This window comes from Microplitis demolitor, chromosome 8 (genome assembly GCF_026212275.2).
Source record: "Microplitis demolitor isolate Queensland-Clemson2020A chromosome 8, iyMicDemo2.1a, whole genome shotgun sequence".
NCBI lineage: Eukaryota > Metazoa > Arthropoda > Insecta > Hymenoptera > Braconidae > Microplitis > Microplitis demolitor.
Genome location: NC_068552.1, coordinates 5,367,800 through 5,393,925, shown reverse-complemented (window position 1 = coordinate 5,393,925; position 26,126 = coordinate 5,367,800). Strand labels below are relative to the sequence as shown.

The 26,126-nt window shown below is 28.9% G+C and overlaps 2 protein-coding genes across 2 annotated transcripts; both read right to left on the bottom strand.

Annotated features, from left to right (window-relative positions):
- Positions 1–7,872: 7,872 nt before the first annotated feature.
- On the bottom strand, positions 7,873–17,487 carry LOC106693888 (uncharacterized). The gene is made up of 3 exons (XM_014443390.2): positions 16,263–17,487; positions 15,279–15,795; positions 7,873–8,224 (listed from the first exon to the last, which is right to left on the bottom strand). Exons 1-3 carry the CDS (start codon positions 17,485–17,487, stop codon positions 7,873–7,875), a joined length of 2,094 nt encoding a protein of 697 aa, XP_014298876.2.
- A 6,825-nt stretch (positions 17,488–24,312) lies between these two features.
- Positions 24,313–25,869, bottom strand: LOC103573047 (uncharacterized). Its single transcript, XM_008551900.3, has 5 exons — positions 25,679–25,869; positions 25,350–25,524; positions 25,068–25,269; positions 24,884–24,998; positions 24,313–24,749 (listed from the first exon to the last, which is right to left on the bottom strand). The coding sequence occupies exons 3-5, from the start codon at positions 25,083–25,085 to the stop codon at positions 24,586–24,588; spliced, it is 297 nt and encodes a 98-aa protein (XP_008550122.3). The 5' UTR covers positions 25,086–25,269; positions 25,350–25,524; positions 25,679–25,869; the 3' UTR covers positions 24,313–24,585.
- Positions 25,870–26,126: the final 257 nt, after the last annotated feature.

Sequence of the window (26,126 nt, the reverse complement as noted above, 5' to 3'; positions counted from 1 at the left end):
TGTGATTATGACATTAAAATTCGATGCATATGAGGTTGGTACCGGGAGCCATTAAGGCGTACAAAAAAAATTTAATTTCCGAAGTCAACGTGATTGTGATCTAAAGTATAAAACTTGTAAAACACATTCGAGTTACAAAAAAAATTTTTTTTTAAGTTTGAAAAAAAAAAAGAAATTGGAAACCATAAAGGCGTATAAAAATTTTTATTTTTAAAAAAGGATTATTTTTGTTTGTATTGTGCTTATAGAATATAATTACGTTAATTTCCGAAAAAAAAATTTCTCTACGCCCTTATAGTTCCCGGGTACCATAATGGCATATAATTTTTATACGCCCTTATGGCAACTGTAACATGATATAATGACCTACATTTGCGATAGAAACTTTTAAAGATGATTACGTATGGCTTGCAACCAGATTTGCTCAAGAATCGCAATAAATATGAGTATTCTGACTATGTTTTTTAAAAATAGGCACTGGTCAAAAGATTGAAGAAGCTTGGACTTTTACGGTTAGTAGCCACATGGAAATATGGTCAAATCATAATTCGAAAAATGATGGCACTAGCTTTGTTGCCTCCAGAAGATGCACTATTAGGATATGATTGGTTGATAACTAATATTCCTGAAAATATTTATATTTTATTTCAAGAATTTATTCTATACTTCTATAACCAATGGATTATTAGAGCTCCACCAACGTTATGGAGCGTACACAATCATGAGCAAAGAACAAATAATTTTTCGGAAAGTTATCACAAAAAAGCAAACATTCGTTTTGGTGCTCACCCGATGATATGGGAATTTACTGGTAAAAAAAAACTAAGTAACTTATTTGCATGTATTTCATTTTGAAAGTATTTTTGAAGGAAAGCTTTTAAACTCTAGAAACAATTTAGTCGCAAACTTACTGGAAATTGATGATCCAAAAGTTAATAGACACCCAGAAAGTAAGAATTGTAACTGCGGATATACTGAAAAAAATCTAACGTACGAAAAAAATTAAAAACAAAAGATTAAAGGTATAATGAAAGCAGCTTTATAAAAAGTAAATAATTAATCATTAAAATCGATTGACGAATACTCATTTTAAAATAAACTTTAAGCATACTGCCCAGGCATGAATAATACCCGGGTAAAAAAACAATTTTTGATTGACTTATTGGACTTACTTTTGACTTTAACTTGATTTTGACTGCTTAAATTTTTTTGAAATGCATGTGACTTAATTTACTTGATTTTAGTTAAGCTTACTTTTTTAACTTCAATATAAATTGTGTAACTTGAAAGTTTTAGTCAACGGAACAAAAAATCAAGTCAAGTTTAACTTGGATTGGACTTAATTGTTTTAAAAATTAAAGGCAAATCGCGTTACAAATGCCATAAAGGCGTATCAGCCTATTATACGCCCTGATGGCTCCCTGTAGGTACCCTAAGTGCCATAAAGACGTACCAAATTTTTGTACCAAGTAAGACAACTAAGTCAAAAGCAAGTCAAAATCAAATGTGTTTTTATATCTTGAAAAATGGTTTTCATATATTATAAAAAGGACTCAAATTTGCTTTTGTCTCACTAGACTTGCTTCAGTTTCAATTTCGGAAATTACGCCAAAACCAAGTTATTTTTTTGTATCGTCCAATCATCAAAAAAAGCATTCAATTTTTATTTTCGACACTTTAAAACAAAAGTCAGTACGTCATAATTCAGACAAAACTCAACATATGTATATTAGGGTGTTAAAAAGAAAAACAATTTTTTGTATGGTATCCAAAAATTGAAAGTATAACTAAAAATAAAAATTTTGGTATTAATCCGGAATCTTGATAATGATATTAAGGTTTGCCTCAATCCATTTTTCTATTTTCTATTCAAATAACACGGTAAAAAACATTTTTTTTGACTTGCCGCTAAGAAAATTGTAAATTTTCAAAAATTCGGGAAGTTATTGGTTTCACCCCGATTTTCGAAAATCAAGTTTTCATCAGATGTCGACGTTTTGAGGTCCTAGGAAGCTATTCCGACTATTTTCAGAATGATGTCCGAGTGTGTGTGTGGGCGTGTGTGTGTGTGTGTGTGTGTGTGTGTGTGTGTGTGTGTGTGTGTGTGTGTGTGTGTGTGTGTGTGTGTGTAAATTCATTGTAACTTTTTAACTAATTAATCGATTTGGATGGTTGAGGCGGTAATCGAAAGAGCTTGTTGGCCATCAATTTTCCTGAAAATTTTAGATCATTTGATCCAGTAGACTCGAAAATATTTGCGAATTACGAAAAAAAAAAAAATTTTTTTTTTTAGTTTTTTATTGATTTCTCAAAAACGACTTATACGATCGACTTCAAAATCTAGTCAGCTTTAGAACTCAATAAAAGACGTCGATTGCCGCCTCAATCATCAAAATCGGTTCATTCGTTCGCGAGATATCGTTGGAGAAAGAAATGGTGAAAAACGGTTTTTTCCAAATATTTTCGAAACGACTGACTCGATCGATTTCAAATTTTAATCAGCTCTAGAATTTAATAAAACGCGCCGATTGCCACCTCAAACGTCAAAATCGATTTATTAGTTCAAAAGATATTTTGGATGTTGAAAAGTTAAAAAAATAACATTGAATGTTATTTTTTCCGGATAAATCATAATATAATGTACTAAGATGTGTCTGAAATCATACTGAATCTTCCTTTTCATGGTTTCTTCCGATCATCATATAACGTCATATATCATATAATATCACATCATCATATCATCATGTAATATTTATAATGCCATCGAACTTGGTGTTTAGTTTAAATCATATTATCAACAAAAAAATCGAAAAAAACGTAGTTTTTTTTATATTTTTCTCGGATATTTTATATTTTATTGTTTCTTACATGAGTCAAAACTTTTTTAAATCCTGATTTTGATCTCTGACATTGATTTCTGCCTCAATATACTTACTTTATTGAACATAATCAGGAATTAAATTTTAAGAACCGCTTCATTAATGATTTTCGATTCCTAAATTTTCAAACTTCAGCATAAAACGTAACTTGTTAGAGCTTGAAAAGATCATAAAAAACAATTGCATGTGATAGCATTTTCAAGCTCGAAAATATATCCACACTAACGTTTTTGAGCTCCTTAAGGTCGAAAACAGCGGGAAGTTTCGCGTCTGGCCCGCAGGTCCAACTGACGCCCAGATTTTTTTTCTTCGATTGGTTCATAAACTTCTTTCCTTATCTTTCATTTAACAATTTTATTCAAGGGAAATCATGAAAATAAGTCCCGTGAAGTAATTTGTATAGCAATTTATTTTTTCTTTATACAGAAATTTTTGCCAGATTTATGAATTGCAAAAGAATGTTTGCAAAAATCAAATAAAAAAGTAAAATGTATCTTTAAATAATTGCACGAACAAAAAAAAAGAATACTGCATAGCTACGATTATTTAATACATGTCCAGAGAAAATGCTAAAATTTCATTTTTAAATAATGACTGAACAATTCAAGTAAAAGAATAGCTGTTGAAGTGCATATGAAGCTACTTTCAATGCGTACTTTTTTCATTTTAAAGTTTTGCATACCTCGTATATTTGCAGCCGAAATTTTTAATGTAAGGATGTCTGCTAAATTCTAGGTCATACAAATTGTATAACCTGGCTAAAAGAATTATCATTTTTGGATGATTTTTTTTTTAAATATCAACTGTATTACCGTGCAAAGCACAGGTGTAGTAACTTATCCTACTACACAAGGTACTACGTTGGTGCTTAACTAGACAGTGAGCATAAAACTTGTGTTAAGTAATGAAATGATTAATTACAGAAACCCTTACTCGTTTGCAAGCAATAACTCAAATCGAATATGAATCATTAGAAAATGGTGAGGACATACAAGAGCGACTCGATCTGATAATGTGGAACAAGATATGAAAATTAAGAAAGCTTGGCAATTGTACAATACTAATAGATTGGATATTCCATATTTTCTAGCCTGCGCCAGTAATATCTTAAAGGCTTTTCATGGGCATATTATTAATAATGCTGAAAATGATGAATTGGATCAGAATAATGGAGCAGGTATTAATTACAATAATTAAATTTTTAAGATGAATAATAATAAACATCATGACAGTTAATTGCTTAGAAATTGTGTCAATCAGTTATTTAAATATTTTATTGCAGGTGTTGACGCTAACCATATTCACAACGATTATGACAATCTCTTAATATTTTTAGAGATGGATATTATGGAATTACAGTAATAAACTGACTATGATATGCAATTATAAAAGATGAATAGATTTTTAACGATTGGTTTCGAAATAAAATTTAATCAACAGTTAATTGTTAAAAATGAAACATTCTACAATAATAATAATAATAATAATAATAATAATAATAATAATAATAATAATAATAATAATAATAATAATAATAATAATAATAATAATAATAATAAGCAATCGTACTACTACTAATAATAATAATAGTTTACCCTAGAACCGTAAAGTTAATAAATAATAAATCAAAGAATATGAATATCAGAAAGGTGCCTGTAACAAAAACGTATTTATTTAGTTCGCTCCAAAAATGCCGGATTTTATTTTTTTAATATATATAAATAAACAGTATGAACCTAATAATAAACACATACTTAAATAAAAATAAAAATTACGTAAAATATTTGAAAATTTAATTATAGTTATTAAAAAAATTTTTTTTTTAATTTGTAACTTTAAATACGAATTACAGCTATCCCTAATTAAAAACTCAAATTAAACTCCATTTGTAACTTATAAGGATTTAATCGGTTAATCAAATTGCTCTCAGCGAAGTTCTGATGAAACGATCGGATTTGAATCGGAGAAAATAAAATATTATTTTTCAATTACTTTCCGATTGAACTTGTCGAAGTAATCAATTTATAGAAGACTTCAATAGTGATGTAAGTTGATACATTAAAAAAAGAGTTATATTTTTCTAACTAGATAAATAATAAATATAATAAGTAATGGTACTAATAATACTAATAATAATGATAGTAAGTTGATAACTGATAAGAATTTTTGTAATACAAATATATTATATATAAGTAAAAATTATTATAGTGGTTTAATTAAAGTGAATGAAGCTTTGTAATGTATTCGTTCACAATGAGCAAGTAATGTTAGCGAAACAATAAATTATTTGAATTATTATTTAATTAATTTAATTACCTTTTCGATGCCTTGTCTTTTAATATTAAATTAAAATCAAAATTTATTTTTTTTTTAAATTTAACTACATTTAATAATTAGTAAAATAATTTAAATAAATTCAAGTGATTGATTATTAATAATAGTGATAAGTAAAATTAATTATACAATTAACTGTTTAAATTTGTTTTTTCTTATTTCTGCCACTCTCTAGTCGAGACTTACCATTTGAAATCTACTTTATCAACTGCAATTGGTTTTGTAGCTGAGCACCAAATGGAGCTTAGATTACCAATCGTACCTCACTAACTATACTGGGAACAAAGTAGTACATCCTCCAAAAAAGTTGTGCGTTGAAAGTAGTTGGCATTATTTACTCGTTGACTAAAAATATTCCTAACTTTAATAAAGACAAGATTGAAATGTCGTTAGCTTAATATGTAATTTCTCTATCATCATATTGACATTATTCGAAAATAATTCAAAAAGTATATTTTACATTATGTCTCTTCACTAATGTCTTACTAGTTATTATTTATAACTGCTTTTTTTCAAATCAGCAATAAACGGGTTATACTCAAAATCCGTTGGTATTATTGCAGGCCGTTCTCATCAGTCATATGTAGTTTTATAATACTTTCTTTAAATCTAAATTTTTCAATTTATTCCTTTAACAATCTGCAATTCGATTAATTTGGATTTAGTTCAAACATAATTTTCCCCATTCGCGTTACAGGAACAATAAGTCTTTTACATTTTGTAAGACTAAAAGAAACTAGGTGTTGGGACAAATCCATGGCACTCCGATAGAGTTAGAGCTAATTCTCATTATTGATTTTTTAACCGTTTCATTACTAATTTCTTTAAAGTTAAATTGCGACCTCAAATTATTATGTAAAATATTATACGAGTTATTTTGAATATTGGTAGTAATTAAATTATTATAATTATCATTATCATTATCATTTGTAATATTAATTTGAGCACATTTTATAAAATATTCATTTAATTCATTAATATTAATGTTTAATGCACGATCATTTTCCCGATTTTTAATAAGTCCTAGATTTCTAAAATCATTCCACAAAGATCGCGAGTTATGCTCACTTAAAAATCTTCTTTCCAGGTAATTCTTCTTTTCCGCTGTAATTTGTTTTTTGATTAGTCTACGTATATTTGAGAATTCAGTATACGCAAATCCTGTCCTTTTGAATATTCTATATAGTTTGCTACGACGACGTAGAAGTTCTTTAATTTCATCAGTAATCCAAGGTGCCGGTGGACGTTTAATCAATTTCGATTTGATAGGAGCGACTTTATTAAAAATATTATCCATCAATGTATGAATATAATCATTCATCAAATCAACAGAATGGAAGTTATCCATAGTAGTAATATCAATATTATCGCACATTCTTCGTACCGTCGATTCATAAATATTGCTCCAATTTCTGTATTGTATCATACGTTGTGTTTGTTTCGGTACTAGGTAGTTATATTTAATTGATATCAGGTTATGTCCCGATAAAAATGGTTCCATCGATTGTTCTGATGAGATAACTTGTGACAGATCACTTACCATACACATATCAAGCCAGGTGTCAGAAAAAGCTGTATGATGAGTAGGTTGATACGCTATTAGATATAGTCCAAGGCCATCACAAAATCGCCGCAGCTCTCTAGATTTATAATCATCATCACATAAATTAGCATTGAAATCGCCCAATAGTATGACATTTTTATAATGGGGCATTAAATTTTTTAATTCAGACTCAAGTATATTCAAGTGGCCAGTATTCGGCGGACGATACACAACCCCCATTAAAATTTTATGTCGAGCAGCAGACCAGACTTCAATAAACAGATATCCGAGGTGCTTAGGTAATAAATTTTCTGATGATACAAGATACCGCGATGACAAGGTATTTCTAACATATATTGCAACGCCACCACCAATTCTACCTCTGTCGTTTCTATACAGAGTATATGACGGCAAATGAAACTGTTGATCTGATGCATTTTCCGAAAACCAAGTTTCAGAAATAGTGATGACATCATAGTGATGCACTCTAAAAAATTCTTTGAACTCCATGAAATGACTATGTAGCGATTGTGCATTGAGGTGACAGACGAGAAATTCTTTTGATCCGGATGAAGATGAACTAGTTGAAGATGTTGTTGACGCTGGAACTATAGCTGGTCAATCTAACTGACTACTGATAGCATCTAGTCCTGTAGATGGTAAAAGTTGTATCGGTGGCTTATCACTTGCAATCCTTACATGGACCGCTGAGTTAGCAATCCATATATTTTTTGGCGAAATTTTTGGATATTTCTTCTTAATATTTATACGTAATTTATAAAGCGGTGGAGGATATCTTCGATACAAATAAATTTGATTTTTAGGAAAATCAAGCTTATGAGGCATTAAATTATTCGCTGTAATCACATCCTTGTAATTTCTCATCCCAGTGATAAATTGATCCACCTCATGCTTAGAATTTAGCTTCACCAGGATATCACGCGGACGTCGTGTTTTATTTTGTTTACCCATACGCTTAGCAAACTTTATCTTAGACTCCGCAATCGACAAATCTAATTTATTAGATAATTCAGTAATAACAGAACACAAATTTTCATTTTGATCTTCTGGAAAACCTGACATTACCAATTGATCCTCGAGTGCTAATGATTCGAGTTATAGGGTTCGTAGTTCCAAGTTATTACTAGTGATAACCTCAGCGGCCTTTTCTATTTGTTCCAGTATTCGATTAGCTTCATCCGGTTTGCCTTTTTGTAATTTCTCAACACGCTTGCTTAAATCAACATAATTATTGTTTAAAGACTGACAAGCAGCTGTCAATTCACCTATTTTATCATTCACTAATTTTAGGGACGATACAATGCTATTTAAATCATCAAGCTTGTCGAGTTTATTGAGTTTATCAAGATCATCTAATTTGTTTACTTTTTCAAGTTTTGATGCAATATTATCGGATAATTTTATACTACAAACAGGACACGAAACAACAACTCCAGCAGCTTCAGCTCTGGATTGTAGGCATAACCTAACTTTAACGTTAATAATGAAATAGATAAGGAAGGTATTGCAAAAAAAAACTAATTGTCAACTAATTTTTTGTTTCCCATGATTACATTTACTATTATTTATCTGATCCCGAATTGCTTTAGTTCTATATTTACGAAAAAAAAAAAAAAGATTTTTGCATATAAATTAGTTAATAGTCGTTTAAATAATAGTTGAAAAGTCACTTATAAGACGATTAGCATTTTGTATAAAGAAAAATTATTAGATCTAGCAATTAACTAAGTTATTTTTCCTTATCCATTTATTATTATGGATTCAAAAAAACAAAAATTCCAGGAGATAAATTTTTTTAGAGGCAAAGTATTTCAATTTACTGAAAAATACCACAAATTTTTAGTTTCCTGAATGTTTATGCAGAGTTTAAATTATATAACAAATTAATTTTTTAAAATCTTTCTATTTTTTTTTGTTTTTTAAAAAAGACAGTTTAATTTAGTGTAGGTTTTTCATTTCTTTAAAAATTTATGTTTAAAATTTCTATTCTTTAGTATCACTATTACCACTTTCATAACATTCCGATTCCAGTATTGTGTCAAATAAATCTGAACGTTCTGTTACTTCCGACTTTGCTGATAAAATAGTAGTAGAACCAAAGCCTAAGAAAAACAAATTTCTGACTCCAGCCGTTGTTTCAGCAATGGATAGAGTAAATATTACTAGCGGACAAGCGACATACCTTTTCTGTGCATTTGCGTCTGCTCATGAATTAGATTTGGATACAGTTTCTGTCAGTCATAGTACAATACATCGTAATTGCATTGAAATTCGACAACAGATTGCTGAAGATATTAAAAATGAATTAAAAACCGCTCCATGTGTTGTACTTCACTGGGATAAAAAGATGCTGCCTGATATTATTGGAGAAGGAAAGGTTGATAGGCTTGCAATAATTTTGTAAGGTATTAATAGTCAGCAACTACTGAAGGGAACCGAAAATTAAAGTAGCAACTGGCTTAAATCAAGCAACAGTTATTGTGAAAACAATAAATGAATGGAATATCCCCAAGCGAGTGAGAGCCATATGCTTTGATACAACGAGCGTGAATACAGATACTCGAATGAATATATAATGATTTTGAAATCACATATCCGATAAATTATTTTATTTTAAAATTGGAATAATAATATACATTACAGTTTGAATTTCAAAACTATAATGTTCGTAACAACTAACTTTATTTTATTTTAATGTCATCAATAAATATTGGGTTCTTAAATATGAAAACTTGTACAATTTTTATTGCGAAAAAAATGAGTTAATTGTGTGATATAGAATAAATGTCAACTTAAAATTTTATGACACAATATTACTTATAGTTTCACTTTCTTCTAGCAGTAAACTCAATATTAAACTTTGTTGACTAGTTAACTTTAGAAAATCTGTTGATAATGATAATTCTTATGAAAGCAATAATAAAAATATAGAAAAAAATAATTACACATGACAAATAAGAATTTTCAATAAAAATTTGTTTTTTTCCTATTTATTTTTTTTTTTTTAAATAACTATTGCCTATAAAACTGGTCCTTTAAAAAATTAAGTGACAAAAAAATATGCAGTAAAAATTAATCAGTTAAATTTCCAAACTGCAGTAATAACTCTTCTATTCAAAACCGCTTGATTCGTTTTTGATAATTGAACGTGGATTGAAATCTTGCTATTAAATTTTGAGTATTTAAAAACTAATATTATATTTAGAAAAAAATTTTAAATGAAAATTATGATTTTTCAAATAACTATGAGCTCTAAAATGAATATAAAAAAAAAAATGTTGGAAAATCCAAAATTGCACACCTCAATCGCTCATTTTATTTTTAATCATCACGTTTATTATTATTTTTTTTATTATAAATTTTTACGCAACTTTTAATAAATTGATTTGATTTTTTATTTCTTAATTCCAGTTTAATTTTTTTTAAACTTCCCGTTAAGAAAATCGACGATTTTCGAAAAATTCGGGAAGTTATTGTTTTTACCCCAATTTGCAAAAAACGAGATTTTATCAGATGTCGACGTTTTGAGGTCCTAGAAAGCTATTCTGACTATTTTCAGAATGATGTCTGAGTGTCAGTATGTGTGTGTGTGTGTGTGTGTGTGTGTGTGTGTGTGTGTGTGTGTATGTGTGCGTGCGTATGTATGTATGTATGTAAACTCTTTATATCTTTTTAACTAATAAACTGATTCGGATGGTTAAGGCGGCAATCGAAAGAGCTTTTTGGCCATCAACTTTTCTAAAAATTTCAGATCATTTGATCAAGTAGACTCGAAGATATTGGCCAATTACAAAAAAAAATTTTTTTTTAGTTTTTTATTGATTTCTCAGAAACGACTCATCCGATCAATTTCAGAATCTAATCAGCTGTAGAACCTAATACACTGAGAAAAAAAAGTACTATTTTCGAAACGAGAATTTCTTGGTTCAAGAAATCCGTTCAAAATATTTATTTTATTATTATTAATTATCAATTTTTTGAGAAAAGAGCATCAAATTTATTTTTGTTATTATATGAATTTGATATTATATGATAAGTAAACAAAAGAATAGCTTTACTTGAATTAAATAAAAATTATTTCCTCCGATTCTACGAATTCTTGAGACAAAATTATATATTCTTGAAAATTATCAAGAATATATGTTCTTGTATCAAGTAAATGTTCTTAACAAAAGTATTTTTTTTTCTCAGTGTAAGACGCATCGATTGCCACCTCGACCATCTGAATCGGTTGATGCGTTCGAGAGATATCGTGGGAGAAAGAAATGCTAAAAACGGTTTTTTTCGAAAATAATGGTATACAAAAGTATTTTCGAGCTCAAGGAGCTCGAAAACAGCGGGAAGTTTTGGGGCTGGCTCGCAGGGTCAACCAATAGACCGATTTTTTTATTCAAATTTCTTCCAAATATCCCGCATTTTTGTTGTAGATGTCGCTCTTTTTTTTAATCCTACTGTTTTACGCTAGTGCTGCTACCAGTGGTTGATGGAGAGAAAAAAAGAAAAAAAATTTACTTTCGTAATAATAACAATAGTAAAAATAAAAATAGCCGTTAAACTTTTCGTGAATAATCAGTTTTTTGTTCTTAATTAATTACAATTAAACTAAAAGAATTTAAAGAGTAATTTTCAATAGGGTCCTTGTGATGAAAAATACAAAATTCATAAAAAAAAAAAAAAATAAACCGATTAAGTATTTCCTTCGAGAGTTATCGTGCTTACGAAGATTCATACGTAACAATTGACAGCACTAGTTTCTTGGATTAAAATAAGTAATTTAAAATCTATGAATTAACAAATCGACTAAACGTTGTGTAACGGGGTAAATTCATATTTATTGCGTTCAATTAAATTCAAAATAAAATCTATTATGCGTACTGTCGGTCATGTGACATTACCACTCAGGGTACTCCGGGTAGGTAGCGGCTAGTCGTCCGGAAATGGAAATTTCACTTGCTCGACCGTCGACCCCACTTAGAGTTAAGTAGGAGAGAAAAGGACAACCAGAGTCAAGAAGTGAGGGAGCAATTATAACGAAGACCGAAACGAGAATCGGGCATTAGTGACCGGAGCGACCAGACCGAACGGACCTAGCAGTCGAGGAAAAGTTCAACAGCTGAGGAGATGCTACGATAGGACTCCATTATAACCGCCGATATTTAGGCGCTGCGAGTTTATATTAGGTAAAATTATTTAATTGAGAGCTTGTGTTTTACTTGTGTTTATTCAAATCTTTTATCAGATACCAGGCGGTTAGCCGGTATCTATTATAAATATTACTGATTGCGTCTGATTAAGCAGGTTGATGGAGAGAACGGGTAGAGGAGAGGTTAGAGATAGAGAAAGAGGAGAGACAAGGGACAAATACTGGAACGAGACGCAAAATTTACAATCACCAGACCAGACCAGGACGAGACCAAGACAAACACAACGACGAGAAAGGAACCAAAGAGTTAAATTGTTGTAAAGGTATTTATTTAAAATTTTTCCAGGCAGGAAGCCGGAAAATTTTAATGAATACATCGTCGTACGTCTGGTAGCGTCGCGTCTTAGCGTTCAAAAATTTATTACTCGTAATTCAAATAATTAAATTCATAAAGCGCAAATTAATAATTTAAACCTGGAATCAAACTATATAAAATAATTAATTAATAAACTCCAGGCAGGTAGCCGGAGCCAATGCGTTAGTAAAATATTTCCAGGCAGGTAGCCGGAATTATTCTAGAAGTTTCCAGGTGAATCGTGGAACTCACGCACCGGAAAACTGTAAAATCTAGTCACGAACAGCTAGTCGAGAATATTAATTAATTATAAGTAATTTAAAGGATAAAACAATTAAAATAATTATAACTCGAATTAACAGAAAATTGTCTTGATAAAAGTTATAGAAAAGGTCAAGGTCACTGACATAATTGAATTAAGGAAAATTACGGAAAATAATTAGTTAAATAAAATAATTAATTAAGGAAATCCAGTAAATGAAATAATCGTGATGATAAAAGTACCTGAAAGAACGCGTGTAGGAAACGAAACAATTGTGATGGCAGGACTTCGCGTATGAGTAAAAATTAAGGAACGCGTCACTAAATTACTGAGCAAAAAGTCTTGATATTATTGAAGTAAAAATAAGTGATAATAAAGTGATAAAAAGGAAAATCAATTAATAAATTAATTAATAACTATATAATTTTCTAAATTAATTAATTTATTTATTGCGGGAAACTTATTGTAATTTCAGAATGTGTAAAATAAGTCCAGGGGACAGTGTGAGCGTGTGGAAATGCCAAAGGTAGTTGGCTAATTTTAGTGAAAAATTTAGTAATTAAGTATCGCGAAGGTTAAGCGATTTTTAACTATTGTGTGTGTGAGTGTGTGAAAATGCCAAAGGTAGTTGGCTAATTTAGTGGAAAATTTAGTAATTAAGTATCGTGAAGGTTAAGCGATTTCTAACAATTGTGTGTGTGAGTGTGTGGAAGTGCCAAAGGTAGTTGGCCAATTTTAATCAAGAAATTACTGCGGGTTAATAAAATAAGGTTTATAAAAGGTTAAATAAGGTATAAGGTTAAAAGGTTCATCTAAGGTTTTAGGTTTATATAAGACACTAGAAATTATATCCGCGCGCAAGCGCGCGGGTGTAAATGATCTTTGTGATCACTCAACATAATTAAATTCTCCCTTTGCATTCTCCTATTTGATCCTTACCGGAATAGTAGATACTTCGAATACTTCGAAAAGTTATTTATAAAAGTATTATTAAATAATAGGAGCAACGTTGCGATTTATACGACGCCGGAATTTAAAGGCGAGTTTTTATAAATCTCGATAAGTCAAAACAAAAAGTAAGAACGAAATTTTTCGATATCTCGCTTAGTTCTCGAGATTTCAATACTCCTTTCAATACAAAAATTTTTATACACGTCTCTGTACTGTATTTCATAGATTTTTGAATATGAAATTGAAAAGTAAGAATAAGATTTTTTGATATTTTGATTAGTTTGCGAGATATCGACAATCTAAGATTTAAAAAATTTTAAAATTTATTAAAAATAATTTTTATGTGTGTATTTTTTTGAAAATGGACCAATACGTAGGCTTGCAATCAAATTGTGCCATTTCTTTATGGTCTATGTTTAAGTTTATGTGAAAATAAACCAACACGTACGCTTGCAATAGTGTTGCGCCCTTTTTTCACGGATTATGTGTTATTTTTCTGAAATTATTATAATAAAACTAAATATAATAATTAAGATCAAATCAACAATAATATAAATATTTGAAAAACTTAGATTTTGAAAATTTATAATTAATATGTTCAACATTTCTTATGCTTTTTAAGTTAAGAACAACTGTTTCGTTAACGGCATTTTAATTTCACTTAATTAATTGAAAATTGGATGTGACCAACGTACTTTAATTTTATGTAATAATGACATTTAATGATTTATGTTTACTGATTAACCTATTTTTTTTTTTTTTAATAATGATAACATAGTTTTTTTGTTCATTTTTCTTTCCATTAATTGATTTCATAACGTATATTTTAACTTAATTAATGTAATTAATGTAATGATATAAGTTAAATATTACTGTGTTGAGAATTTTTGTAATTTTGATATTAAAACAAAAAAATAATTCAGCTTTACACTTAGATATTTATTCACCAATTAAAAAATGTACTTTGACTAATATATAGGTTCAATTTGTATATTATAATTCTATGTATAATTAGCCAATACAGATGAAGTCGAAAAGACTCCAGAATAGTGGACCTTCATAGAATAAAATCTATCAATTGGTTATTTAAAAAAATACATTTTACTCGCGGAAATACTTAACATAAATTTAGTATTAAGGATAGTATAGCTTATCAAAGCTGATTATAGGAACCAATAGAAATAAAGAATTTATAATTCCTAATATTTTCCTTAGATTTAATAGGATATGATAAGCTATGAATGCCTATGTGGAGCGTATCGAAATTTTATTAAATTCACGCAAACTTTTTCTGTATAATTACCTTAATTTTGAAAAGAAATAATTTAGATCAATTTAAAGATAAAATTTTTTACTATAGTACTAAAATTTATGAAAAAATTTCTTTATAAACAATGTTCTTAACAATTTTATCTTGCTTTTCATGACTAAAATACACCTGTAAAGCTGACCAACACCTAACTCGCCAAAAAGCAACGTATAGTTGACCATGATTAGAAATGCCTTTCGTGAGGTCAACTCCAATTTTTTCAAATATTTGACCCTGTGCTTTGTTTATAGTCATACAAAATGCTACTCTAATGGGAAATTGCCGTCTTTTAAATGTAAAAGGATATGTATTATCACAATACAACGTTACTCTATTGATAAAAACAATATCGCCAGATCTGTCTCCTGATAAAATTTTGCACTTTATAATGTTATTCCCTAACTCTAAAATAATTAATCTTGTACCGTTATAAAGACCTTCACTCAAATTCAAATTCCTGATTAACATTACTATTGAATACTTATGTAATTGAAGTTCATACGGCGGAAAATTGGAAGGATTTAAAGTATTCAAATATTCAGGTAAAACAGTCTCATCCATGTTTCCATTATCACAATTTTCAGTACTGTCAATAGCTGGATATACTTTTTCGGTTGATAATTCTAAAAGTTCAATTACTTCTTTATTAATCACATCAACGTCTATATTCCTAGCCGATAAAATAACTACTGTAGAAATTTCATCATAACGTTTACCTCTAATTATTCTACCGTATACATTTTCTACCATATTATCGTTATTTGATGTAAAACACATATCAGGAAGATTTATTTCATCATTCACGTTGTTAAAAGTTCCGTCACCAATATTTAACAAAAACTTTACAAACTCAATCTCTTCCGGTAATGCTCGCATATTTTGAGTTAATAAAAATATACGGAAGTTTTTCCATAAAGAACTGAATTTTATAGAGAGATTAATTATTTCAGTTTTAGTTGCATTAGGCTGAACTGGGAGTAATTGTCGGAAATCACCACCTAAAATCATTAATTTCCCACCAAAAGGAATATTATTATTCATAATATGTTGTAAAGTTCGGTCTATTATTTCTAACGCATACCTAGGTGCCATCGGCGCTTCATCCCAAATAAAAACATTTGTTTTTTTTTTAAATATTGCCCTTGTTTAGAATTTGGCTTTATATTTGAAGATGAATCTGAGAACATTGGTACAGGTAAACCAAACGTTTTATGTATAGTTTTTCCATTTGGTAGGAGCGTCGCTGCAATGCCTGTGTATGCCATAGTAGAAACATTTTTATTTTGTTCTTTAAGTATGTGACACAATGTTTTATAAATAAAAGTTTTTCCAGAACCTCCAGGACCGTCAATGTAAATACAATTTGAAGATCTTTCCAATGTTTCATCATTAATTAATGTCAACACATAATCTACTACTTCTTTTTATTGAACGTTAAGTTTATCATAATATGATTGTGAATTACCTTGTGGAAAACTTTGTGATAATTCTTGGTTAATCATTTCCATATCGATTTCACTAATCTGTGGCATATCGGGAAATACTGCAAGGCTATAACCTTTACGATTAAGCATAGAATTAATGTATACGTATGCTCTTTGTTCTCCTTCTATCCCTAAATTTCTACTACAATCTTCTGACATTGATTCTTTAAACTCATTCCATAATTCATTTGGACGAAGTGGTTGACAGTGAATTAATATACGAACAAATAAACAACGCAATTGTCGTGGCATCATCCATATGACTGCTTCTGATAAAGTTCTTCTCCATTCTTGATCATCTTCAATGAGTCCGGCTGCTAGACATGCAGTTGTAAAAGTATCATAAGGAACTCCATTTACTGTTCTAAGATTTTCGAAACTGGTAGCACCTTTAATATGAATTAACAATAGCCTAAGATAAACTAATTCAACTTGAGCAGGGCTTATTGAATACATTCGACCGATAACGTTGAATTGTTTCTTACGTGGAACCCAATTTGAGATTTTTGTATTACTATCTTTTTTAAAAACGTAATGAAGTGGAATGTCACTATAAGTATACTGCCAAGCATTAGGATCACGTTCATTTAATTTGAAGTAGTCTAATAACATTGATTGTTTCTGTAAGGCATTTTGAAGTTCAATATCGTCACAATCGTCATTAATAGTAATACTATGCTGATTAGGTAAATGTATCGGTAAACGGGTTATTGAATGACTTTTATCTTGTGAATTTTTCGATAAAATTCGCCAAACAGCTTCTACAGGTCTAACATAGCGAGCATCAACAAAATTACGAATTTCGTCATAGTCATTTACATTATTATCATTTACACTGTGAGAAGCACATTGTTCGTTCGAGTCTGTTTCTATCCTAGTATTTGATAACGTTCCATTTATCGTTATTGCTGCTTTATCATGACCTTTGTAAACATACTTATATAAGTATTTAACTGCTCTAATTGAAGATACAATTTCTACGTTAATATGACAATTGAAAGTTTGTAATAAGGTCGAATTGTACGGTACAACGTATCGATTATCAAATACATGATCATTTCGCGTAAATGTTATTCCTTCATCTTTACGGCGATAATAAGGATATCCATTATCATCCATGGCTGTTTCATTTCGGAAACTTTTAGGAAATTTTTTTGAACATTTTCCGTCATTAAGACACCAATCTCCACAAGGGCCATGAAGCATATTCTTTGTTACAATATCGAATAGGTTTCGATTCTTTGCAGAATTTGGAATTTCTGCAGACATTTATTTATCAACTTGTTCACAAGTTTTTATTTTACTACCTTTCGTTAATATGATTAACATATGTAAATGAGGTAAACCACGTTTTTGGAATTCTACTACCCAATTGTATGCAATGACTGAACCGAAAATAGACTGTTTTACGATCATATTAATTAAAGCATCTTTTTTGATATTAAATACACGAGCAACTAAATCGCGTCTGTCTAAAGCACTAAGTCCTGGTAATAAGTTTTCTGTAATTTCTCGCCATTTTGGATTACATGGCATAGTAACAAATAAGTCAGGTTTGCCGAATTTACGAACAATTGACATTGCATCTTGATAATGCTGCATCATATTTCGTAGAGAACCTGTAAAACTTGATGGTAACACAATAATTTTACCTATGTTAGGACTTAAATTGTTATTAGAACTTCGCGATTGCAAATGATCAATTAAACCTTGATATGATTCAGCTCGCAATTTTTTTTGATTAGATTTACAATAATTTAATCTGTCTTTTTCAATTTTAACGTAACTATCAACTACCCACTGTTGTGATAAACGACGCCCCATTAGAAAAACATTGAAGTTATCTCTGATTGCTAAATGATATTTATAATAATCAGCGCGGGTTACTCTTCGATTAGTTTTATTTTTATATGATATAGAAGCATGCCAACCTTGTTCACCATAAGGATAAAAAAGAGGATAAATCCAGGGGTCGGTATTAGGATTCATGGTACTTAAACATTGTAAAGATTTAGTTGCTTTATTTTGAATTGTCACATATGATTCTGGAATTTCACCATCAGCTGTCGTTAAAAAAACTGCAGCAACTTCATTTACTCTTTGAAAATTATACCGCCTTGCATCCATTCCAGGTTTTAATGTAAAGAGTAAGTTTAATTCTGGTTCAATTGTATTACCTGCTCAATAAACTGTAGAATTATTTTTTAACACCTCTTTCATCATTTCATACGACTTTGCAAAAACGTTATGTTGACGTAATGTCAAATCAATTTCTTTCAAAAGATCAAGGTCGCAACTTAAATTTCTTTCGGATCTATATTCTGCTGCTTCACAAGAATCTACAAAAAACGATTGTCCATAGCTGGGAGATTCATTTGGCAACGGATATAATGAAGTATTTACTTGATAATATATCTGTCCTTGAATTTTGAAACAATAAGGTCCACGTCTTTGAGAAGAAAGATCTGTTAAGTTAGCATTGAAAGAAGCAAAAGAGAATGAATTATCAAAATTTCGAATACGATCAAAAAAATTTTGTGATTTTTCGTGGGTTCCAGAAAATAATGATTTTTATAATGTCGGAGGGTCTGTTTGTTCTCGATTCATACAATGACGAAGAATGACAATTATCATCAGAATATTGATGTTCTGATTCTGCTGATATTGAGAATGATGTAGGGATTGATGTAGAAAAATTGTCATATGCATTAAAGCAATAATCATGATTGGATCTCAAATTATGTTGTTTGTTAGATGTAAATATAGAAGTTGCTTCGGGTATAAATGACTCAAATTAAGTATGATCAGTAATCGGATTTTCATACTCAGAATACGTGAAAGAAGATATATTACTTGACGAAGAGGCAATAGTTGCATATGAAGCGGAATCTAAAGAAGAGTTAGCATTGCTCGGAGGTGTTATAGTAACATTTTCCGAATTATTATTTACAATATGACATGCGTTGAAATTATTTGAAGGTAATCTTATATGAGAGGAATGATTAGGTGGTTTAATTTCTTTGATAATTCGTCGTTGACGTTGTCTTTCTTTTTCTTTTTCACGTCGTATTCGTTTAACGAGTTCTTCTTCCGCAGCAGTTCGTATAATTTTACGCCGTCCCATATTTGCACATAAGCTAATTGCTAGTAATAAGAGAAAATTTGTTTTGACTTTTTAGATAGTAAATTAACAATTTATATAATTTATTATATATTTTTATTTTAATACATGGAAAAAAGCTTACTTGTAATAAAAAATATAAGTACAAATAAAGTTAGCTCTTTTAAAATTAAAATTTATTTTAATGATTAAGTTACAATTGAGTACAATTTATCTTAATTATTTTATTATGAACTTATGTTGTATTTATGTTCGTATGACTTATAACTATAGTTATTTGTTTGAGTGAGTTTAATTATTGTAATCAATAATTTTTTTTTTTTTACAATCTTATTATTTTATTTTTAAAATATATATAGTTGCAAGTTAAATAATATATTTAGATAGATAAATCGTAAGTTCTCTTTTAAATTGTAGTTGTTGTTTTTTTGATATTTTAATAAAAATTTTAGTTACTATTATAATTTTAAACGTAAGTTTAATTTTCAGTTAAGTTTAAGCTCGAGTTATATAATAGTATTAGTTTATTCGAATTGAGGAAAATAATATTTCAAATTGAATAATTTATCTAAATAGATAAATCGTAAGTTACTTTTTGAATTGTAGTTAATGTTTTTTTAATATTTTAATTAAAGTTTTAGTTAGTATAATAATTTCAAATGTAAGTTTAATTTTCAGATAAGTTTTAGCTCGAGTTATATAATTGTATTAGTTTATTCGAATTGAGGAAAATAATATTACAAATTGAATAATTTATTAAAAATAGATAAATCGTAAGTTATTTTTTATATTGTAGTTGTTGTTTTTTTGTAATATTTTAATAAAAGTATTAGTTACGGTTATAATTTTCAATGTATGTTCAATTTTCAGATAAATTCAAGTTCAGTTAGATATCAGTTATATCTTTAGATAAGTTCAAGTCAAATTTATGTTTTTAATTTTAGTTCATAATTTATAGTTGTTCACTTCATTGAATTGTCTAAAGGCCACCTGAAAAAAAAAAATAAAGGTTTGAGTTCATTAAAACTTATTAATAAAATACTCAATGAACGTAATAATAATTAGTACCAAATGCAAAATCAATCCGACAATGAAACAATAAATTATGTAAAGTAATTATTTGATTTAGTTATTTAAAAAATCAAACGTCATTCGACCCTTTCGATAATCAATTTAGATTATTATTGAGAAAATATACTTAAGAAGTTATTATATAGTAGAGTTAAATAGTAAGAATAAAATCTAAATTTTCTTTTCTTTTCATTACTAATTAAATATAATAACATTTTGATCAAAGTGGATTGAATAAATATTTTTAATACATACCATATGATGTTTAATAAAATTTTTTACATGATGTAATATCTCGTAATTCTTCTGTGTTTGTGATGTAATAATATAAAATACACCGACGATTATTTAATTTAATCGTTAAATATATGTATTATCAAGTTTGACAATTCATTAATATAAATGTTGCGATTACCAAGCTTAACCTATGTACTATGCATGTTAATAGATAATGTATAATTCACTCATTTATGTTATTATTTTTATATTAATCCGTTGATATAGTAACTATTTGTATTTTTAATTTACTATATCGAAGTTTAATGCGATTTACTTAAGAGTTAATCGTTATTGCAATTGCACTTTATGCAGAAAAGAAGGATAAACTCGTAGAATATTATAAATAACAGGGATGGGCGATATCTATTGATATTTGATATTTCAACTATCGATGTTTTGTTTTCTAAAGTATTGATGTTCTCTATCGATATTTTTTGGACACGATATATCGATACTCGATAATAAAAAACTTAAACTATCGATGTTACGATATCGATGTTTTTTAACTTCCCGCTAAGAAAATCGACGATTTTCAAAAATTTCGGGAAGTTATTGTTTTCACCGCGATTTTTAAAAATCGAGTTTTCATCAGATGTCGGCGTTTTGAGGTCCTAGGAAGCTATTCTGACTATTTTCAGAATGATGTCCGAGTGTGTGTGTGTGTGTGTGTGTGTGTGTGTGTGTGTGTGTGTGTGTGTGTGTGTGTGTGTATGTATGTAAACTCTTTGTAACTTTCGAACTAATGAATCGATTTGGATGGTTGAGGTGGCAATCGAAAGAGCTTGTTGGCCTTCAACTTTTCTGAAAATTTCAGATTATTTGATTGAATAGACTCGAAAATATTGGCGAATTACGAAAAAAAAAAATTTTTTTTTTTAGTTTTTTATTGATTTCTCAAAAACGACTTATACGATCGACTTCAAAATCTAATCAGCTCTAGAACTCAATAGAACGCGTTGATTACCACCTCAAACATCAAAATCGGATAATTCGTTCGAGAGTTATCGCGGGAGAAAGAAATGGTGAAAAACGGTTTTTTCTAAATATTTTCGAAACGACTGACGCGATCGATTTCAAATTTAATTCAGCTCTAGAACTCAATAAAACGCGCCGATTGCCACGTCAGCTATCAAAATCGATTGATTAGTTCAAAAGATATCGGCGTTGAAAAGTTAAAAAAATAACATTTTATGTTATTTTTTCCGGATAAATCAGAATATAACGTACTAAAATGTGCCTGATATCATACCAACTCATCTTTTTTATGGTTTCTTTCGATCATATAATGTCATCGAACTTGGTTTTTAGTTTAAATCATATTATTAACAAAAAAATCGATAAAACGTAGTTTTTAATATTTTTATCGGATATTTTATATTTTATTGTTTCTGACATGAGTCAAAATTTATTTAAATCTTGATTTTGATCCCCGACATTGATTTCTACCTCAATACACTTATTTTACTGAACAAAATCAGGAACTAAATTTTAAAAACCGCTTCATTGATGATTTTCGATTCTTAAATTTTCAAACTTCAGCATAACAGGTAACTTGTTAGAGCTTGAAAAAATCATAAAAAAACAATTGCATGTGATAGCATTTTCGAGCTCGAAGAGCTCGAAAATATATCTACACTAATGTTTTCGAGCTCTTTGAGGTCGAAAACAGCGGGAAATTTTTGGGCTGGCCCGCAGGGTCAACCGACAGACCGATTTTTTCAATATCACCCATCCCTAAGGCTTGTTCAGAAACACACTCTGGAAGAGAAATATTCAACTCCTGCATTCAGAAATATTCTCAGGTCGAACCAGTGGTGCGATTTAATATTACACAGGTACTAATCACTTCTGGATAGGTAATTTTTCATCTCCAGAGTGTATTTCTGAACACGCCCTTAATAAATAATAATCAACAATTTCGTCAATATGTTTTATCAGAGAATATCATAGATGTCGCTGTCGATGCATTACGCGGCAATTTACTATTATTTTAAATTATTATTGAACTTCATAGATACTAAATGAATTTTCAATAATGCATTCTTTCTCTCTCTCTCTCTCTCTCTCTCTATATATATATATATATATATATATATATATATATATATATATATATATCTGATAAATGATTGTAGCACATAAATTCAAGTATAATAATTTTAAATATGTCTAGTGCGTTAATTTAAATTTTTTAAATAGTACTTTAAATCACTAATAATTATAATAACATCTTTGTGACAACTAAAATTCAGGTCCCTAAAAAGACGTTACACGCAGTATAATTATTTTCTCAGATATAACAAATATTGTTATTAATATTAGAATTTGTTATTTCTTATTTTTAATTTACAGACGTGAGAAGTATTTAGTATGAGATGCTATATACTAAAGTTATAGCACTCTATGAGAGATAGCATGAGAGCATAGGGGGCTAATTTTAGGTATAACAGGTAATAATGATCATGTATGTAGCTATCATTAACCTGATAGTGACAAATTAATTTTACTGGGCTGTTAAAAAATTAATATACTTACATTTTGGTATAAAAGCTATAAAAGTAAAAAATTTAAGCTTGAAGGAATCATAATATATATCAGCACCAATATTTATTAATTTTATTAATATTTCAAGATATATTTATTATTTAAGAACAATATTCAAAATACAATCAATAGTTTGACTTATAACATGTTAACTTAATTGAGTACTTTCTGGTCAAATCAGGTATCGCATAATAAGGCATGTTATAATTTATAATTATAAACACAACTTTAAGATAACAATCAGTAAAATAATGAACGCACGCGTTAAATTATTTTCGTTGCACAATACCAGCTTATAATTTTTTTATTAATTAATAATAATTCTCATCACTATTCACCTAATTACCAGTTAAATTCTTAACATATTGAGTATAATCTAACATTTATTGTCACACATCTTAATCTTATAAGTCTCATGAATATTTGTTGAATACGTAATAATTATTAATACCGATTAGTTATTAATAAAGACAAAATTTTTGCCTTTACAAACAAAAGTTGTAGGAAATTAAATTTTCTAAAATAAATCTCTCGTATGATTTTTTGAAAATGACCAATATTTTCACCGTAATTCCAAAATTAAGTTTCATAATGAGTGATTCAAATTTTTGATAATTACAAAAATCTCAATTTTGAAATTACGATTTTTTTATTAGTGCTATGAAAAAATGATAAGAGACATTTTTTTTATAAAATTAAATTTCCTACAACTTTTGTTCAAAAACTTTTTTTATACGACCAATTAATCATTGCTTATTATTTTTAAATTAAAGCAAAAATCCTGGCCCTAGTTCTTAAATAAACAGAAAATATTGATATCAAACAATTGAATTCATATGTATATAATTGCTCTACATTTATTATCACAAATTTACTTAATAATACTTAATAACTTGCAAAATATACATATGAATTTATAAATTGTTTAAATATCAGATAATAGTCAAATAATTAATCATTAAAAAAAACAATAAGAACACTTTTCTTAAACAAATTTAACTTTTTCGTAGCTGAAATGAGAACCAAGTGCAATTTCATAAATAATAAAAATGCGAATTCAGTAATTAACTTTAATTTAGACTGAAAATCTTATTTTTAAATAGGTAGTTATAAAATCTTCTTTAAATAGGTAATAATTATTAAAAAAAAATAAGTTACATTAAAAATATGAAAAATAAACCTTGATAAACACATTGTTGATCTTATTTTAAGGATCAGACTGCAAATGAGACCAGTATTACCTATCTTCCTCATAGATAATAGTTGAACGTATTACTTTACTTTAGTAATCACTCTGCGTGTCGCTTGTTTTCATTTTCCGACGAAATGCTTTCATATTTCCTCTTGGGAGATACAATACCGCATGCTCTGAGCTGATCCGGTGTCAATGGAACGACGGCCTTGTCATGAGTTATGTCATCAAATGAATCGACCCGCATTTGAGTAGGCCCTTCTATGAATCATAAAAAGATCAAAGATATGAATTATGTTTACTTTATACACAGATAGCATGATCACTTCTAAATAGAAAGATTTATATTATACAATATAAAGAAAAAAATAAAGAAAAAATTAATAAAAACTAACCAGCAGGTGTGATAGCTTTACCGCGAACTTTTAATAAGCATCCCTTAGGGAATTTCAAGATTGTCACCATAAGATGATGCTTGCCGAAATTCCTGCTTAAGGTATCCTTTGACCTCTGAAAAATAAAAATATTAATGTAAAATATGTTTAAAAATTCGAAAAAATTAAAAATTAAGAAACTTACCGACGACAGCATTAACATTTTCCAAATCTTCCATGGCTACCTCTTTGACAGTACCTGACAAGTAATCGGTATCATATTTGGTATCATTTGGGCTGATAATTACATCCGTTGATGATAAGATTACTAATTGAAGCGGAGATAAGGTATCGGACGGACTTACATACGCATTTGGTTGTGTTTTAGCACCAGTAATGGTAATAGACTATAAAAATATCATACAATACGACTGTTACACAAAATCTATGAATTCTATATTAATATTTAAAAAAAAAAAATACTTACGCAACGATAATGAATTAATGGGGAAAATTTTTTTGCCATGTTTGTCCAAAAGAGAACACGGACGCGTGACCTGCTTCCATTGTTGACGGTAATTTTATATAATGCCGTACGAGGATTAGTTTTTGTGGCCACAAGTTTTAATCCTTCGATCGAATCCACAAATCCACGAATCTCACTTTAAAAAAAATCAAAATGAGTAAATTAATAATTAATATATATAATAATTACATATACAAAATAAAAAGAAAAATATTTATATTACATGGTACAAATGGAAATTAATATCTAAATTATTCATAAATTTCAATTAAAAAATAAAAAATACTTACATAGATTAATCTCCAACAACCCAGCCTTCAATTTCCTCATCAGTAGTAAAATTTTCGATGTAGGATTCATTGGCCATGCTTAGATTTTATATTCTGTTCTGAATCTGATGCAAGAACACGTTGTTATACACTTTATTTTAATAGATAAAAAAACCACGTTGTAAAAATTCGATACACAAGTCACACATCCGACCTCTACGACTGCTAGACACAAAAGAATGAATATTCGCCTTTTATGATGGTGTATGCATTATATGTATCTAAATACAGAGAGCGTGGTCGTTGTGAGCGCTGATGTGTATTTTTAAGATGATAAATGTTTCCTCTTCGATGACTGTAGTATTACTATGGAACATTTCACAACAATCTCAGAATTCTCCCTCTTACCCTAATAGCCACTTTAGCTTGAAATTGACAGCAATTTGATGTTGAAATTGCCTGAAATCTG

What these genes read in the sequence shown, in the direction of transcription:
- LOC106693888 (XM_014443390.2), bottom strand. Translation starts at nt 17,487, where the DNA reads ATGCTTCATGGCCCTTGTGGAGATTGGTGTCTTAATGACGGAAAATGT. An exon ending in ATCACAAAGTTTTCCACAAG is followed by an intron (nt 15,796 to 16,262) that starts GTAATTCACAAT and finishes TAATGATTTTAG; the next exon opens with GTGGTGATTTCCGACAATTA. An exon ending in TATGAACTTCAATTACATAA is followed by an intron (nt 8,225 to 15,278) that starts GTATTCAATAGT and finishes CCTACAATCCAG; the next exon opens with AGCTGAAGCTGCTGGAGTTG.
- LOC103573047 (XM_008551900.3), bottom strand. An exon ending in TAAAGCTATCACACCTGCTG is followed by an intron (nt 24,750 to 24,883) that starts GTTAGTTTTTAT and finishes TATGATTCATAG; the next exon opens with AAGGGCCTACTCAAATGCGG.